This window comes from Paramisgurnus dabryanus, chromosome 13, assembly GCF_030506205.2.
Source record: "Paramisgurnus dabryanus chromosome 13, PD_genome_1.1, whole genome shotgun sequence".
Lineage (NCBI taxonomy): Eukaryota > Metazoa > Chordata > Actinopteri > Cypriniformes > Cobitidae > Paramisgurnus > Paramisgurnus dabryanus.
The window spans coordinates 18,085,916-18,104,579 of record NC_133349.1 but is presented as its reverse complement, the minus strand read 5'-3'; the positions used below and the strand labels follow the sequence as shown (position 1 = coordinate 18,104,579).

Sequence of the window (18,664 nt, the reverse complement as noted above, 5' to 3'; positions counted from 1 at the left end):
ATTGGATCTAAACTTTGGATCTGTATCTAATAGTCATAGCCATGGCATAATCATACTTGGATATGAGATATGATAAGATTTAACGAAGCAAAAAATGAAAAATAAGAATAAATCTCAAATGTTTTTATTCTAAATAACAGTTACAAATATAAAGAAACAGTTGAAATTAGTAATGTAGTTCTTTTAAACAACACATGCTTAAATAATCTATTTTTTATTAAGCTCTTTTTAATAACATAGAAAAAGAGCACATTACTTATTTCTGCCCAATTAGATGAAGTACAGTCAAATGGCCGCTCTTCCACATGTGGTTTTAATTTGTAGTCATCCATCACTCCAAACAAATATTGTGCTCAATTGTGCTCACTATTGTCAACAGACATATTTGAGACCCTGCCTGTGAACACCATGTCTACATTGTAATTGTAAAATAAGGAGCATCAGAGTTTGATTTAACCTTTACTATAATTTTTATATTTGACATGGTCTTACTCAGTCAATATTAGAGATTTCACTGATACATTTTCACAAAATGTTCTGTACCCTATGTAGGATGATTTTATGTAGCTGGGTTTTCACATGGAGGATCACATTTTATAATGGTAAAACTAATGAAAAAAGAGCGACAAGAGGGATAGGCATATATAAGTTGTCTCCTACAGACATGCAGCTTTGATAGGACCACACCCTGTGCTCTCTCGCACATCCCCTTAAACTCAAAGATTAAGAGAGAAGAATAAAGGATCACAACCTAATTTTCACTTGTTTCATCTTACACAAAAAATAGGAAAATTAGAGATAAGAGCGGAATAAAGAATGCTCTAATGCTCTGGGCACTGTTACACAGGTTACCGTTGCAACATTTGTTTTCATTAAACCCAATGTTCAAACAGAACAACTTGCTTGCACATCCTTTCTGAGTCTGATTCTTGCCAGATATCGCAACTGAAAGAGAAAAAAAACTTGTGTGAAATATTAAGACAAAAATCCGTTTAAGCGGCTCAATGGCAAATGACTGTGTATATGTTTTAAATACATATTGGCCATAAATTACCTGTGGAGGTGAAGCACTGGTTCTCATCACCTTCACAAGCCAAAACCTTTGAGCAGTCTGTATTATTACAGGTATAACAAGTCTTTCCATTAACAGGAAAGCGTGGATAGGCTGTGCAAGTAACAAAATGCAATAAATAAATAAATAATAGATCTAATAAGAACATTTACCTAAAACTCCTATATCACACTTTGGGCACCATAAACTAAAAATGCAACTGAAAAAATATTGTTACATCATCCTATCATTGATTTTTTTAATAGCAAAAAAGTACTAATTGATAATGAAAGATACTGCAGTAAATACACAAATTTGTATGCTCAGATTACCTGGTGGAAACTGACTGTTGCAGTAATCTGTGCCACAACATAGGCTGTTTACAGTTACTCTGCTTTGTCCATAATTTATGCTTCCATTGAGACAAGAATATGGATCCCCGCAAAGCTTAATGCTCTGATTTAGTTTAAGGTCACCTATTAGGAAAAAAACATTGAATGTAAAGATTCACTGACATTCATGAATATTATTATGTTATTCCTTACTTACATGTTACAGATGTTATTTGATTTTATCATGCTATTCTTACCTAGGAATGTCATTCTGGTCATGGAGTTACACTGTCCTAAACAGACATTTGTCAAATTTGACCATGTTCCTGTTACTGGATCTGTTATATTTCCATAGCATTTCAATGCCAGTGCTGAAAGATGAGGAAAATTTACAAAATTAAAATAAAATCCTATTGTAAGTAAATCATAATGTAAAAATGTTTTGTATACTTTTAAAGACACTACTTAATCTATCACATAAAAAGAAATTATTATTGCTCTAATAATATATTTATAAAATATTCAATATAAAATTTCTATCTTTATATCAAAAGTTGTATACTAATGTTTTCAATCTGTCTAAGGAATTTACAAACCCTCCTATACTGTATACCATTTAATTCAATTTAATTTTAATTAAGTAAAAAAATAAACATAATTGGTAAAATATTAAGCAGTTCATCAGAAATAAATAATGCACACTGTACCTTTGGAGAAAAGCACAGTGGTGAGAAGCAGAACAATGAAATGCAGAGCCATTGCTGGTCCAAATGAAAGAATGATGGTCGCTTCAACCGAGGTCTTATAAAGCCTCCTCCAAAGGTGTGCTTTGCATCCCATTTTAACATGAAAGAAAGCTACCTGATTTCTTTTGTTAAGCACAATGCTTAAATCCTCAAGCTAAATTTACTCAAAACAAAAGCAAAATCTACATTTTTTGTTTTGTTTTTGAAATCTTGTTTACTATCAATTAAAATATAGATTGGTAAAATAATGAAGCCTGATATAAAACATACTAACATAAATTTTTACAATAGATTTGTCAGTTAAATGCAGATGTACAGAATACATTAAAATACTTAAAATGCCTGTCACAAATCCGTCAAATTAGCTATGAATGCATTTTCAAACGAATGTAAATTTCATATTTACATACAGTGCACATATCACTAGGTGTGGCTTCCTCGATGTCATTCTTTGTAGCATCTCTATAGATAGATCATACGTGGTGTCAAAACACAGCTATACGCTTAGTAGACCTTGATTTTCATCAAAAAGAAATTAACGAATGAGAAAGTCAAAGAAAATGATTTTAATTTTTTTATTCTTTTACAGTTTTTTATATTCCTTATAGTTTTTGGATATGATATCTTTTCTTTGAATTCTATACACAACACAAAACCAGAAAACACACACAACATGCAAAACATCACTTGTCTTTTGTACCTTATTCAAAACTATTTTTACTTTTTTATTTTTACTATTTTTGCTTTGCATAGTAACTCAATACACGACCATCAAAACATACACGCCAAACCACACATATATAGCTTCACACTTATAAATAAAGCTGCTACACAATCCCATAGACTATTTTTTTTTTTTTTGCTGTCTGGGTCTATTCAGAACTTTTACAGGAATATTTGAAGTACCATTCTGTTTCACAAAAGGATTTTTGTAGGTTCTTTATAAATTGGTAAGAAAAAATGGTACTTAAGGAAAACAAAATGTTTTGCAAAAATGGTGCAAAGAACACTGACAAATGTAAAACGTGTCTTTGCATGTTCATGTGCAGTCAAGCAAGAGCGTGTGACAACACGTATACCTACATGTATGTTCACGAATGTGACCCTGTCTTTGAAATCCAGGCTAAAATCTTTAAAGTCTCCTAAGACCCGAGCTTTGGTTTGTCTTTTTTTCAATGAATGAATGTTTTTCATTGTACATGAAGCAGTGTTATTGTCCATGTTTGTGTACAACAGATTTCAATCATTGATTTTAATCTTTGACATGGCCGTTCTCAATATTAAAATAAACATATCAAGGTTACATTTTCACAGAATAGGATGATTTTATGTAGAAACCTAAAAAAAATTACTTTGGTTATTTTTATAGTGTCATAAATACTCTATATTCAGTATAGATGCATTTTCAATATATTGCTTGTTCTCAGACATGTACAGTACAGTAATAATGCATATTAACATTTAAGCATTTAGCAGCAAACATTGAAGAAAACAACGAAGCACTTTATAAAAGGCAATACGTATACAAAGTTGCATCTGTTGAGAAAAGAAAATAGAAAATAGTATCCTAATAGAGTGTGTTTTTAATATAGTGTGAATATTCAACATGATCAAGTGTTCACAAAAACATACATTTTTAGCAGTGAGGGACAATGAAGATGAATGACAATGAAAGTGATTTTGTGCCTTTTTTGCACTGCTCATTTGTTGAGGGCATGTTTTTGGATAAGGAGTAGATGTGTAAAGGTAGTGCAGAGCAAGGGGCCGTCTTGTATGCATACTTGATGCGTGCAGTAACTGTGTAACCAGTAAAGAGAGATGAAGAAGGTGTGACATCCATTGATTTGGACTCCTGTAATGCAAGTCCATGAAGGGTATTGCAAAGTCCAGTCTAGAAATGGCAAGGGCCTAGACAAGCAGTTGTGAAATCTCAGTTAGGTAGGGCATGATTTTCCTGATGTTGTTAAATGCAAATCTGCATGGCTGTGTTGTTTTTAAGATGCACTCTTTTCTGGCCAGTTGGCCATGAGCCAAAACCAAGATGGTGAAGTTGTAATAATAAAACTATTAACTATATATATGTGTGTTATTGAGTGTTTGTAAGGTAAATATGCTACATTTGTATAGCAGTATTGTGATATTTGACACTAGAACCCTCCTGATGACATGACGAACTCAAGACATATTGGCAAATTAATCTGTACTAACAAAGCATAAGACTGTTCAAAGCCCAATGCAAAATATACTCTTTAGATATTTATTTAAAGAAAGAAACCGAAAGCATAAAACATCAAGCTTGTAAATGTAGTTGGAAGAATTGGACTTCATTTCAGCAAATACATTGTTTCCCAGAGGCATCTTGTTTACTCAAGCAGCATTTTGTCTATCCTGCTGTGCCTGAGCAGTTGAATACACTATATGAACAAATATACACTATTGAAAGCACATATTATCTATGGTGTATAGAAATAAATAAATATAAATAATTTACATGTATAATATAATATAATTTAATATAATATAATAATATAGGTTAATACATACAATACAATATAAAACAACACAAAACAACACAACACAACACAACACAATACAATACAATAAAATATAATACAATATAAAAACATTTTTATCCGTATACATTTTTTGTTTTCTGATATTGTGTACGTGTTGTGTAATGGTCACATGACATGCATGTTCAACAAGTAACATTTATCTTTTTTGGAAAAAATAGTTTTGTAGTATTTGTTTTATTTTATTTGAATATATTTTTATGATTAATTGCTTTTCATCAACTTCCTCACTGCATCCTCCAGAGGTCGTCATAAGACTGTCTTATTTCAGAATATTTAAAAGTATAATGTTGATTATTAATCTTAGTTAAACGTAAATTGTTGTAACATGTTTTCTTGTGAGTGTTATGCTCAGTTAACTGAAATAAGCTAGGCTTAATAACGTATGAAGCCTGCATATGGGTTATTCCATTGGTTCCTTTTGCATCTATGACATAGACACTAAAAACAAATACATTTGTGAAAAAACATATAAATGCTGTGTATTATTTTATCAATATTACACCAAAGTAAAGTCAACGAAATATTATTACTATTATAAATAATTAAAATCGCTTTTATTATGACAAGGGGATGTTTTTTTGCAATGTCCCTTAATTGTTCTATTTCAAAGGGACTTTTAATATGCAAATTGAATGCAAAATGATACAAAACAATTATATTTTTGCATATTGTTCTAGATACAGTCTAACTGTCAATCAATATTAATATACATCATTTTGTATGAAATCTAAATCATTTATCCATGTCCCCGATTTCATGTCAGCCCTGTTATCCTCACAGAAAACCTCTTGTAAAACAATAATACATTCCAGTGACATCACTTTCAGGAAGTTCCACCATCTCTCAACCAGTTAAAACAAAAGGTAGTTTTTCTCTATCTTCTATAATGTTCTATTTTTGATTATTTGTAAGGTTTTACTTGGGTGGTATGATGCAATGTCAACCCTGTTACCGTTTTTGAAGGAGGCATATACAGGTAACATTCAATTATTTATTTAATGTACTATAATCATTATTTACAAGAAATATCCCTTCAAAGTGTACAACATGTGCTTTTGCGATCTGGTCTGTTAGCTAGCAAATAGCAAATTAACTTCAAACCTGTTAATGTCACCCCTGTTACTTTTCCAGAGTAAAAATAGTTATATAGTAAATAATAAAAAATACATAGATGAGATGGCACAATACATTGTCTTGTCGTTTAAAGTTGTCTTTATTTCATACATATACTTTTTTTAATTAATCATTTTATTTTAACATAACATAAACATACATTTTCAAAGTTGAAAAGGCACCGAATTCACAAAAATGACCCATATGCGCCCTCCAGAGGATCCAGCCATAGTGTATCTGCACACCAGCATGTCATACGTATCTTCACCACTAGAGGTCATAACTTTCTGCTTACTGACTAGATCAGTGGTCTCCAGCTTTGATTCTGATCTACTGTCCTGAAGTGTAACTCTAATGACCCCAACCAAACCCAGCTGAACCTGCTAATCCAGTTGTTCAGGGTTAAACACAGGCAAGCAGACCTGAAACTAAAATTGGATGGAAGAATAGATGTAAAATCAAAGCCTATGATTTAGAATGTGGTTAACCAGACAATACGACAGGTATTATATGAAAACAATAATAAGGCATTACTTCCTTTGAATTTCAGTCTCTGATAGACAGTTTCACACGGATTAATAGAGCAGTTAATGTTAGCTGTAAAAGCTCAGAAAATGCAGGTATATCACAAACAGTGGGGCTGATGACTTCTTTTTCAAAGGCACTCGATGTGAAGTTCGTCACAACATTTAGGCTATGTAGTAGTCCGTCATGTGTGTGGTTTGTAATCTCAAAAAATGTGTTCTGCGCGTCGAGTGATCCTATGTGCATCACGTGTCTTGTCAAAATAAGTGCCTGCTGCAGACGCGTCTAAAGGGTTTTTGATAAAAGAGATGCTCGCATTTGCCAGATACTCTGATAATCTCATGCATAATCAGAGTTTACTGTTAAGGAGTGTCTTGCGTGTATTTTGTGAACGTGAGCGTCTTTTTTATCATAAACGGTTTTGACACATCTTCAGCAGGCACTTATTTCGACAAAAAACTTGATGCACATGGTTCACATCACGCAACAAACACATATTTTGAAAACACAAGCAACACACATGACACTCCGAACACATATTTTGAATTTGCGCCCCTCGGATGAGCAGTCATGAGCCGTCACAAATCATTTGAATAAATAATCATAATAATCATAAACAAATTAACTGACAATGGTATAAATATAGGACACGTAAACAACATATCAACATATTATATTATAAATTATATTTTATTTACTAAGCAAAGCATTGATATCTACACGGTAAGTCTTTAAAAATTTTTTAAATAGGTTAAGTTAAATAGAAACACATTATACACACACATTATACATTTCTTTAATAGGAGTGTTGATAGTTCACCCAGTTACATGCGGTAGAGTCAAATATGGAGGTTCACAACATCTACCACATGTGGTTTATTTTGTGGTCTTCACTCAGTTAAGGCAAACGTGATGCTTTCTATTATTAGCAGTGTGACTTCAAAATGGTAAAGCAAACTGAGAAAAAGGTTTATAAATATATAAATACATTTTACATTTTATACATGGATTAATGTAAGCTGTTTACTGACACAGAGCTATATGGTGCGTGCAGCCACACCTCATGCTCTCTTGTGCACACCCAAACTGTGTGGCCATTAAAAGGAGGACATCATAATTTCCATTTGTTACAATATCTTTGATGATAAGTATAGAACGATTAGAAATACCATTGGAACAAAGAAAACTCTCATGCTCTGGGCACTGTTACACAGGTTTCCCTCACAACATTTCATGTCAAAATAACTCGAACTACGTCCCTGCATAAGTGCTTTATTGGCTCGCGATCCAAAGTTGCCACAGAACAGCTTGCTTGAACATCCTTTCTGAGTGTCATTCTTGCCATTTACCTCAACTAAAAAAGAAAGATTTGGGTGTAAAAATTCTGACACAAATGTAAGTTTTACAGAAACTTTTGATTTGGGAAGTGGAAGACATAAATTACCTATGAAAGTAAAGCATTGGTTCTCATCACCTTCACATGGCAAAACTTTAAAACAGTTTGTCTGATCACAGGAATAACAACTCTTTCCATTAAGGGGAGGTCTTGGCAACTCTGTAGAAGTAACAAGCAAAAAAAAAAAAACCCTTAAATAACATTAGGTATACTAAAATGTAGCTGGGAGATATACCATCAATAAAATAGTTTTTATTATTTGAAAAACATTACAGATTAGAATAAAATCTTTAGATGTGTAATAAAACTGCACATGTTGAAAGAGATATAGATGGTAAAAAGCACATAATTATGTTTATTTTACCTGGTGCATCTTTACTGTTGCAGAGATTTGTATTACAGCATTGGGTGTTGACAGATATTCTGCTTTGTCCATAATTTATGCTCCCATTGAAACATGAAAATGGATCTCCACAAGACTTCATGCTATTACTTTGTCTAAAGTCGCCTGTTAAGGCAAACAGTAAATATGAGGATTGACTACTGTACTAACAAAACCCTCGGAGTAGTGTCATGTTAATTTTTCTTGATAATTTTTCATGTTATAGATGCTATTTTATTCTTACCTACTGCCACAGTCATGGTCATTGCGCTACATTGAGATTGACAGTCAATTTGACCATCTGTGCATGTTAAATTAGCTGGATCTGGTATACATCCATAACATTTCAGTGCCAGTGCTGAAAAATTATAAGAAAAATAATACAAAAAATAAGATTTATGCCCATGCAAATTAAATTCTTATGTATGGGTTATTTTCAACCCAGCATTGGGTCAAGAAAGAACAAGCCCAGCAGTTGGGTTAAATTATCCCAGAAAATGTTTATTTTTGTCCCAAGATTTTGGTTTGAAACAACCCAGCATAGGTTGAATTGGAACCCAATAGGCTGGGTTCATCCCTTTTTGATCTAACACTGGGTTGAAAATAACCCCAAAACTTTTTTAGAGTGTAATATTGTATTATGACTTATAAAGGTTCAAATATGTTTTATTCATTCTGAAAAAAATAACACATAACCCAGAAAATAATCTCCTATTTAATTTAAGGTGTTAATATTTTTTTACGTAAATGATGAAATGCTGGGCAGTTTAAAACACACAATGCATTTTGAAATAAATGATGCACACTGTACCTTTGGAGAAAATCACACTGGTGAGCAGCAGAATAATACAATGCAGAGCCATTGTTGGTCCAGATGAAAGAATGATGGTGGGTTCATGTGACTTTTTCTTATAAAGACTTTCTAAAAGGTGTGGTTTGCATCCTATTTGTTACAGACCATTAAGGTTGTAAAAGTAACCTGATGCCTTGGTACTATCTGTAAAAACATACTAGTGTGTTTTTAAGTTAACAGAAAATATATTTTTTTACAATAGGCCTATGTGTGTTGGTAAATGGACATGTATAGGATGTGAAGCGACATAATGTATTTATAGTCACATATAACACTTTCATCATTATTTTAACTTAGTGGTGTTGCTGTACATAGATTTATTATTATATTTTCATTTTGTTCAGATAGACAATTTCTTAAAACACAATAAATGTTTTTTTTTTTCAATAACATCATAATAACATCATTTAACAATGAATTTTCAACTTAATGCAAATTTCTTGTTTACACACAAATGACCACCAGGTATCGTGACCTAAATGAGTTAATGAGATCTCTTTGGTCTTTATACACATATGTGGTTTAGAATTTGTGGGAATGTTAAAACAAAACATACCATTAGACTAATATAAAAACAGTGAAAGATATCCTCAAATGCACTTGTGGTGGGGAGTGGTTTTGTGATGTCCATACATTAAAAAAACTGGGTTAGATTTGATCTGAAAATGAAAGATAAATACAAAATGTCTGACATTCCAGTATGAGAATCACACACTCGGGTCTAAAAACAAAATCTTTATAAGTCACAATCCAAGCTCAATGCCAGATGGACTGAAGATCTAAAACATCTGGACTTATAATTGCAATAATATCTTGCAGTTTTATTTCCTTATTTGTGAATGACATGATCTACATGTGGAAACATTGAATTTTACAATGTGCGCAAATCAGCATATACTTAAATGGAGAAAGAAACTTCTTGGATAATAAAAATAAATTGTGTTACACTTTGATTACATTTAAAGACATCATGGTAAATATTATGAAACATTTTGACATGTTCCCAGGTATGTATACCAACGCAGTACAATAATAGCAACATAGAATGGTGGCAGTGTTAAATAACACTGCCTAAAGAACATGCTGTTTTTCATAGATGAAAGGTCGTAGTGGTTTAGGGTGTTGTGTGCCTGTTGTAAATACAACTTTCATCTCATGTTATTTGGTAAGGTGCATGCAGGTGGTGTATTCTTTGTTAGTAGCCTAAAGTGAATCATTAATAAAACAAATGAGAAGAAAAGCAACTTGTAACTCAAACGTCTATGGAAATTCCAGTAGTGTCGCTGCTTTTAAATTGCAAATAAGATGTTTCCCTTTGTTGTTTTGGTTTATCTCTGAATAATATATATATATATTATTTTAATAATTAGAAAGTTATATCCTGTTACAATTAAATCTTATCTGTTTGTCAGCAAGGTTTTGTTTGTATTTGTACACAAATTCACACTTGGAAATATCCATTCTCTAAACCCATTTGTTCTCTGTATAGAATTCTGGATCCTAAAAGAAGGAGACACCATGGGAAGATAGTCAGTCGATTAGGGAAATATTTTAAATATAAAAAATACCATGAAAAAAAATATAAATGTATAAAATAAAATCCAGCAGTTTCACATTTAGGCAATGGCCAGGATAAACCATAGAACTATGCTTAAGGATGTGGCACAAAAAAACTCTTACTTTGGATAAACTTTAATTTTTGACTCATGAGTTGTTCTAACTTATAAAACAGATGTCTTATTTTCTGTCACGACACGGAGGTGAAGTGAGGACACAAATGCTGAGTTCGGAAAATAAATAACATTTAATGATAAAACTGAAATAATAACACGAGGAGGTAACAGGTAACCAAATACAGGAACATCCAAAACAGGGAACAGACATGGTTGCAATGACAATCTACCGGCAAGTGCACATACAACAGGCAGGGGTATATATACAAACAGACTAATGATACACAGGTGTGATGAGGCAGGTAATTAATTAACAAGAGTCCAGGTGACGACAATCGGAACAGACACAAAACATGACACGGACTAGCCGTGACATTTTCAAGCTTTAAACTTAACTTGATAAGTTAAAGTAATACAAAAACATATGACTTATTGATCACATCTTTTTATTTGTACATTAAGTTTCCCTTTTATTTGATATGGACTTCATAGATAATGAATCACATTGAAAGTGACGCTGGTTCTAAATCACACATAAAGATTACGTCATCTTACTGCAGACAATTAGGTGATAAACACTCTAACAAGTAGTCAAACAATTTGTCATATGTGATTAATAGCCTATATCTATTATATTCTTCTCTTTTCTGGAAGACAGACAATTCGTTCATTTCATCAAATATATTATAAATGCCTTTCACAAATACATCACAATGGCTAGTTCAGTCGTTTAACAATGGATTTCCAAATGAATGCAAATTTGATGTTTACATATGTGACCAGGTGTGTTCTCCTGAATGAGTCTCTACAGCCTCTACAAACTGGAGTCTTACAGTATGTGTATTAGTGAGACTCACATAAGTATTTAGGATTAACAGCAGAATACAGTTAGTCTCAGAATACAATTAGCATTTCTTACCTTTAGAAATTAAAATTCTTAAACATACAAGTACAGTATTATTTAAAAAAGCAGATCTAACTAAACAAAACAAACAAAATCAATAAATAGGTTGCACACATGCACCTCTTGTGGCTATAGGCTAAGAATAAACTCTGTGTTTAGCTATGTGTTGTTTAATAGTTCTGTGTGTAACACCATGGTGAGAATCGTTGGTTGAAATTACAATAAAGCTTATCTTAAATTGACTCTCTTGACTCTTGAGATCCTTGTACAACATGCATTGCTTTTGCTAAAAAATATTTTAGCATGTACATGTATATTAACCTGGAAAATGTTCATTATCTCAATCGAATATGTGTCTTCATTTAATATTTATGTCTAAAACGTGACCATTCAATATTCTAACAATGGCCATAGAAAGATAGAAATTCACTTCATTGGATTTGTTCAAATAATGTGTTTTATTTTTTGAAAAGGATTCAATCACTACAGTATGATATTTTGACACTGTCAAATATCATGTCTAATGTCTAAACATTAGTGCAAATAAAAATTTGTGCATAGATGCCAATACGTTTTAGCACTTTATGTAAAAATCATGTGTAATCAATACAAATTTAGGATATCTGTCAAGGAATTCAAATGTACATGGCTAATGCAAAACAACATCAAAGGGAAAGACCACAAAAAATTTCAAAAAAGGTTGTTTTTTTTTAAGGGCTACACGGGCACTGCCAGAAAAATTGTTAAAACATGATCCTAAGCTGTAATTTGGGCAGTACCCTTTATAAAGCTCCTAATATGTACCATTTATTTACAGAAATGTACACTCTTACAACGGTTGTGTAAAACAACACATTTTTGTGTCTGGTTAAGGACAACACATTAAATGTAACTAGACACATTTTTGTGTTATTATTGGATCAACACATTTTGTATTGCTTTAACACATATTGTGTTGTCTTTTTTAATATTTTAAACACAAAATCAACAGAAAACGACACATCATGTGTTACATAGGATAACACAGAACAATTTGTAACCATTCTCATTCTATGGAATTGTCCATTTTTCTTTACAGAAATATTATACTTGAAAAAAATGTTTAGGGTTACAATTTTTTATATTGTAAAATGAAATAATATGTTATTTGAACAATTACACCTTCTTGAGCCATCAATGTAGCAATATTTGATTTTTATTCATTAGAATCCCAAGCACCACATGTGCTCGACCCCACAGTCATGTACAGAGGGAAAATGCTAAATTTTAAGATCAAAAGCAGCATTTTCTTCCATTTAAAATACAACTATGTGTCCATAACTATCAAATATATGATGTAAATTACATTAAAAAACAAAATTCTGGCTTTACCTTCCTTATGGGTAACACCAGTGAAGATCAGTGATTTGTTGTGTCACTGGTGTTACTGTTTTTTTTTCTTTCACATTAAATAAAATCTTTCACATGTGACATGATGATAATTTTAGATTCATTGAATTGTGCTACAATTAAGAATTAAGCTTTAAAGTTTATTAAAGTTTATTAAAAATACTATTTCACAAACATCTTTAATATTGCTAAAGAAGTAAGGTAACACCAGTGACAAAGAAATTGTGTATGCCATCTTTAAGTACATGCACACAAAAAAATAAAAAAAATCATTAAGCTCTCATTTATGTGTCCTCAAAAAGTCATCTAATAATGTGGTCTAAGTTTAAATGTTAGAAAAAGAAATACATTTTAAGACATCTTGCCCTACCAAAAGTGGACGTTTCTGTAGAATACCCATACCAGTTTGAGCTATTTGAACTCTTCTTTAGGTGCAAAGATGTACTTTTTGAAATGGTACCGCCGCAGTGAGAGCTAGGGATCATTTATTGAATGATCAGAAACATAATTGTTCGAAATAAAGTATATCACTCTTTTGGGGCCGCCGTACCCTGGTTAGAGAGTCAGGCTTGACACCGGATAGTTGATGTGTATGTTCATGATTTACAGTGCGTGTGTTCACTACTCACTCGGTTAAATGCAGAGGTCAATTCCAAGTATGCATTCTATACTTGACAAACAAGTCACATTTACTTTCAAATTCGTTGCTGCTTAATGTTTACAAGCTTAGGCCTCTTTCAATGTATAAATGTTACAACTTTTTAATTTCCTAATGAAATCAGAGCTGCTGCTTGCTGTGGAATTTTTAAAAAATGAATTAACTAAATTAGTTGTTAGTTTTGTATCATTAATTTTTGTAAGAAAAAAGAAATAGATGTAAAGGCCCCCACAATTGTAAAACAACCAAGGATGGTTTAATAGGATATCTAAATAAATAAATAAATTAGCATGTTTAGACTTATTATTAGCCAGTTGTGTCACACTAGAAAAACTCAAAAATATTTTCTAAAGTATTTTTAGCATGAATATATGCTCAAAATATTAGCGTAAAATATAATCCACATTTATCTGTGTAATATTAAATAAATTGTATATATATATATATTGTACATCAAACTGCGCGTGCGCGTTTAATGACGCGTAACGTTTGGAACTCAGACCACTATTTTTGTTTCCCCATCGGCATATTTTTAAGGTTGTACCCATGTGGTTTTTCGTAGTTCCGTTTTATAGGCTGCTTCTACATACGATGAAAAAGATGATGCTGCAGTCGAATATGATCTGATAGTGACAATTAAATATTTATCTACATCGTTATATATAAAGTCGATGTTGTTGTTTTTTTGTTAGATTGCTTTATAAAACGTGTACTTAACGGAAAAAGACAGTCAGAACAGTAATTTTTCTTGATGTTTAGTGTTCCTACTCTGTTATACCAATCATTATTGATACTTTAGGTTGTATACAATGAAAATTATACATTTTAAACGTTACAAAGTTGCTGTGTGAAGTTGTGCAAACATATTTAGATTATACTTAGCGGTCCAGAACTTTACAGTAGTATCCAGATGTCAGAGTCCGGTCACAGCCAGCCCGGCATGTACGGACAGGGAAGGAGGAGAAGGCGACGTCGAGACAGAGATCCAGGACCACCAGGACAAAACCTCTCTGGTCCCAGCCGTGATCGAGACTACGTTCCCCGCGAGCGCAGGGTGAGATTCCGCTTGTGTTTCTGAACGTGAGCTACTAACCCAGTGGTTTTCAAACTGGGGGGCGCGATATGGTGCCAGGGGGCCCCAGTTTTATGACATTTTATGAAATACATTAATTTATCATGAATTCTGTGTAATTTAACCTAAAAAAATAAGGCTACTAACCAAAAGCACTACTTTTTATATAATTGAATGTCTTTTTATTAAAATGTTGAGTTTTAGAACAGTTTTTTGTCACAAATTTTCTTTGGGGGGCCGCGAAGGAATGCACCATACACAAGGGGCGCCGCACACTGAAAAAGTTTGGGAACCACTGTACTAACCTACACAGCATCAAAACTTCATCCCTCTATCTTTGATGTTGTAGGAAGGCAGCACACTAACTTAAAAGAGCCATCTTTGTCTTAACAATTTTCTTTATTGAATTAAACTATTGTAAAATAAATGTTTTGATATTGGTTGTCTTAGGATGGTAGCGAGGAACCTACAGGTCCACTTTTACAGAAGACCCCCATAATTCTTGCCAAACCTCCTGGAGAAAGAGTAAGTATATTCTTAAAAGTTTGTGTTTGTCATACACAAACCAGCAACAGTGATATGTTTTTATTAGGTTTTGTCTTCTGTCTACTTTGTTTCAGTCCAGACCAAGTGCTCCTGTAAGTGGGACCGCAGCTTTGGAGAAGCCAATCATGCTTATTAAACCCAGAGAGGAGGGGGGAAAACCTGGGACCACACCTGATGTTCCCCCTTCAGCCTCAGGTGCAGGAACTGCCAAACTGGAGAGGGAAGGCCAGCGCCCGACTCAGCCTGTTTACCAGATCCAAAACAGAGGCATGGGCTCAGCTGCATCTGGTGGAGCTGTTGATCGTGAGTATCTTCTCACATTTTCCCCCCTAATCCATCCCTACCAGCAATTTTTATGTGTTTTGATTCTTTCTCTGTTGAATTATCCCCTATGTCTTACTTCACTATTTACTTTGTAGCTGTGATTGGCCAGACTAAGCTCCTCCCCCCTGAGAAGATGAAGCACAGCATAAAGCTAGTGGATGACCAAATGAATTGGTGTGACAGCGCTATGGAGGCAAGAGCAAATTTTGCCAAAAAAAGGAAGTGTACTATAGTCAATGTATGTTGAATGGTTGTGTTGATTGTTAACCTGTTTATCATAGTATCTGCGTGATCAGACGGACATGTTGGTAGTGGGAGTTATTGGTCTGCAAGGAACAGGCAAATCCACAGTCATGTCTCTTCTGTCAGCCAACAGCCCAGAGGAGGACCAGAGGTGAGAAGAAAAGCTCAACATGGATTCATGAATAAATTATTCGCTTTATTGTCCTTACTAAATATTGTGCTTTATGATTGTATGTTAAACAGGGCATATGTATTCAGAGCTCAAACACAAGAGATCAAAGAGAGGGCTGGAAATCAGAGCAGCGGTATCGATTTCTACATCACTCAGGAGCGAGTCATCTTTCTGGACACACAGGTCAGACTGTAGGACCCGGCCTTAACTTCTGAATCCTCGCAGCTGCTTCAAGTTCATACTCTAACAGTGTTTCTCATCTGTAGCCAGTTTTGAGCCCCTCTATTTTGGATCATCTTATCAACAATGATCGCAAGCTTCCACCCGAATACAACCTGCCACATACATACGTCGAGATGCAGGTTAGTCATTAATGCAGAGCGCTTTATATCATACAGTGTTATCTAAAACTGGGTCTTTAAAAGTGTCAATATGTTTTCTTATTCACTGTTGGGTTTAGTCTCTGCAGATCACTGCCTTCCTCTTTACCGTGTGTCATGTTGTGATTGTAATTCAGGACTGGTTCACTGATACCAACTTGTACAGGTATGTTGATGGCTTCAGTTTAGGTGAAGCATAGATGATGAACTTAAAATGAAGAGGCATTTAAAACATATAAATGTGGAAGATGCCATTTTAGAAAACTGACAAAAAGGATTTTGTGACCAGGTTTTTACAGACTGCTGAGATGCTGAAACCTTCAACTCCATCTGCCAGCCATGACAGCACTGGCTCCTCAGGAGCTGATGATGCCTCTGAATATTATCCTCACATAGGTGAGACAACCATTAAACTTATCATCACTTCTTAAGCATTTACTTAAGTTACCTATGATGGTTTAGTGTTACAGATTTAGTTAATGTGTGTTTTTCTGTCTGTTTGAAAGTTTTTTTGCAGAACAAAGCAAGTCGGGAGGAGTTCTGTCCGCGGAACCTGAAGAAGATGCATATGGTGGTTGACAAGCTTATGGCTTACTCCCATCTAAAATATAAAGGTTAGTCTGCTTCACGTGACAGCCAAAACATGATTCATCATCAGTCAGTAAACAATTTAGTCCAATACTCTTTCATAGATGTTTGGTGATTAGGTTGTTTGTTATTTGGCTCTCGTGATATGGTGATGTTTTTTTGCTTTGTATTGTAGGTACATTGTCCATGTTGGACTGCAACATATTTCCAGGCTTGAGTCGAGACTACTTGGAAACAGAAGTCAATCTTTTTCTATTGCCTATGATGGAAAATGATGGAGAAGATGCTTTGACAAGAGCAGGTCAGAAAATGATAAGGCAACTTACTGTGATTGTGTGTATGTCAGATACTGGATGGTCCATGTTGTGCCTTTATCAATGGACTAGAGATTCCAGACTTGTGGATGAACCCTTTAACATAAGTTGTATTTGGCCTGTATCTTTTGTGTACCAGGTTCAGGTCCGCCACTATTCTCTCTGCTTCCTGGTTATAAAGGCCATCCCAGTTTTTCTTCTCTGGTGTCTAAGTTTCGCAGTCAAATCCTGGCTATGTCCCGAAGTCAGCTCTCACATACAATCCTCACTGAGAAAAACTGGTAAGGCACACAAATGGACATAATGCACCTGTTTATCATAATAGACTGTTTTTTTATTGAAATGTGCATATTAAATTAAAATCAGCTTACATTTAGTAATTTAATATTAATGTATTATGTTGAGACAATATTAAGCTTCATCATTCTCTTAAATAAAGTTCTCTTTTGTTATCACTTGAATATTTTCACTTTCAATGACTGCTTTTGTTTTTCTAGGTTTCATTATGCGGCTCGAATTTGGGATGGTGTTAAGAAGTCATCGGCCCTCTCTGAGTATAGCCGGCTGCTGTCATAGTGATGTTGTGAAAACCTTTGAAGTCCTTGGTAAAGAGAATTGGGCCCTCAGATGATTTCAGAAAGACAGACCATTCTCAGAGAGAAGATTAAGCCACAGAAGTAGAGCTGGGTTGGGTTTATCAAACTTCTCTAGAGGTTTAACCCAGCAGCTCCTATGCAACATGGGATGTGCTGTTTGTTCACTGAGAATTAACCAGTGCCTGCAAAGTCCATACATTAACCAGTCAAGTGTTAAAGATTTAACTTATTTGTATGGTAAGAGATGGTGTACAAGGATTTGGCAATGTGACCCATGAAATGTAATTTTTGTTTTCCCAGTTGTATTCTGCTGATGTAAACAATGCAATGTTTAAAATAGTGCACTGTGTATTTGAAAATACCTGTTTGATCAAGCAGTTGTTTCTTTAAGGCGATTATAACACATGTTTCTAAATAAATGGTCCATGAGAAGAAAATGTGATTTTTTTTCAAGTTTAAGCTTGGTGGCTTTATTAAAATTGTGTTGTTCACTAACTCTCATTATTTATTATAAGTGATAACAATGCGGCACTTTTAAAACACAAAAATTGTAAACGTATGTATCAAACCTATTTTTTTCCTAAGATACACACTATGCAGGACTGTGTGATACTACCCTATGTATGTCAATGATTTATATAGAGAGCATTATGATCAAAGGGAGATTGATGTTTTTAATTTAATCAAAAAGGACAAGGACAATATGGGGTGATATGTCATAAAATAACAAAAGAATAAAACCAAGTTAATGGACACACTAAACCAAATTAACATATACATAATTACAAGGTAAATCATGTTCATTTAAGTGTGGAATAAGAACAATATTAA

The 18,664-nt window shown here is 33.6% G+C and overlaps 3 protein-coding genes across 3 annotated transcripts; 1 reads left to right on the top strand and 2 right to left on the bottom strand.

Annotated features, from left to right (window-relative positions):
* Nucleotides 1-275: 275 nt before the first annotated feature.
* On the bottom strand, nt 276-2,142 carry LOC135727433 (urokinase plasminogen activator surface receptor-like). Its single transcript, XM_065245222.2, has 5 exons — nt 2,091-2,142; nt 1,641-1,754; nt 1,384-1,527; nt 1,055-1,165; nt 276-945 (listed from the first exon to the last, which is right to left on the bottom strand). The coding sequence occupies exons 1-5, from the start codon at nt 2,140-2,142 to the stop codon at nt 773-775; spliced, it is 594 nt and encodes a 197-aa protein (XP_065101294.2). The 3' UTR covers nt 276-772.
* Nucleotides 2,143-7,195: 5,053 nt separating this feature from the next.
* Nucleotides 7,196-8,984, bottom strand: LOC135728009 (urokinase plasminogen activator surface receptor-like). The gene is made up of 5 exons (XM_065246111.2): nt 8,933-8,984; nt 8,366-8,479; nt 8,104-8,247; nt 7,788-7,898; nt 7,196-7,697 (listed from the first exon to the last, which is right to left on the bottom strand). The coding sequence occupies exons 1-5, from the start codon at nt 8,982-8,984 to the stop codon at nt 7,471-7,473; spliced, it is 648 nt and encodes a 215-aa protein (XP_065102183.2). The 3' UTR covers nt 7,196-7,470.
* A 5,154-nt stretch (nt 8,985-14,138) lies between these two features.
* smg9 (SMG9 nonsense mediated mRNA decay factor) lies at nt 14,139-18,304 on the top strand. Its single transcript, XM_065260971.2, has 13 exons — nt 14,139-14,652; nt 15,121-15,195; nt 15,291-15,519; nt 15,636-15,733; nt 15,822-15,934; nt 16,027-16,138; nt 16,222-16,317; nt 16,416-16,501; nt 16,625-16,731; nt 16,842-16,949; nt 17,099-17,224; nt 17,377-17,518; nt 17,735-18,304. Exons 1-13 carry the CDS (start codon nt 14,509-14,511, stop codon nt 17,811-17,813), a joined length of 1,515 nt encoding a protein of 504 aa, XP_065117043.1. The 5' UTR covers nt 14,139-14,508; the 3' UTR covers nt 17,814-18,304.
* Nucleotides 18,305-18,664: the final 360 nt, after the last annotated feature.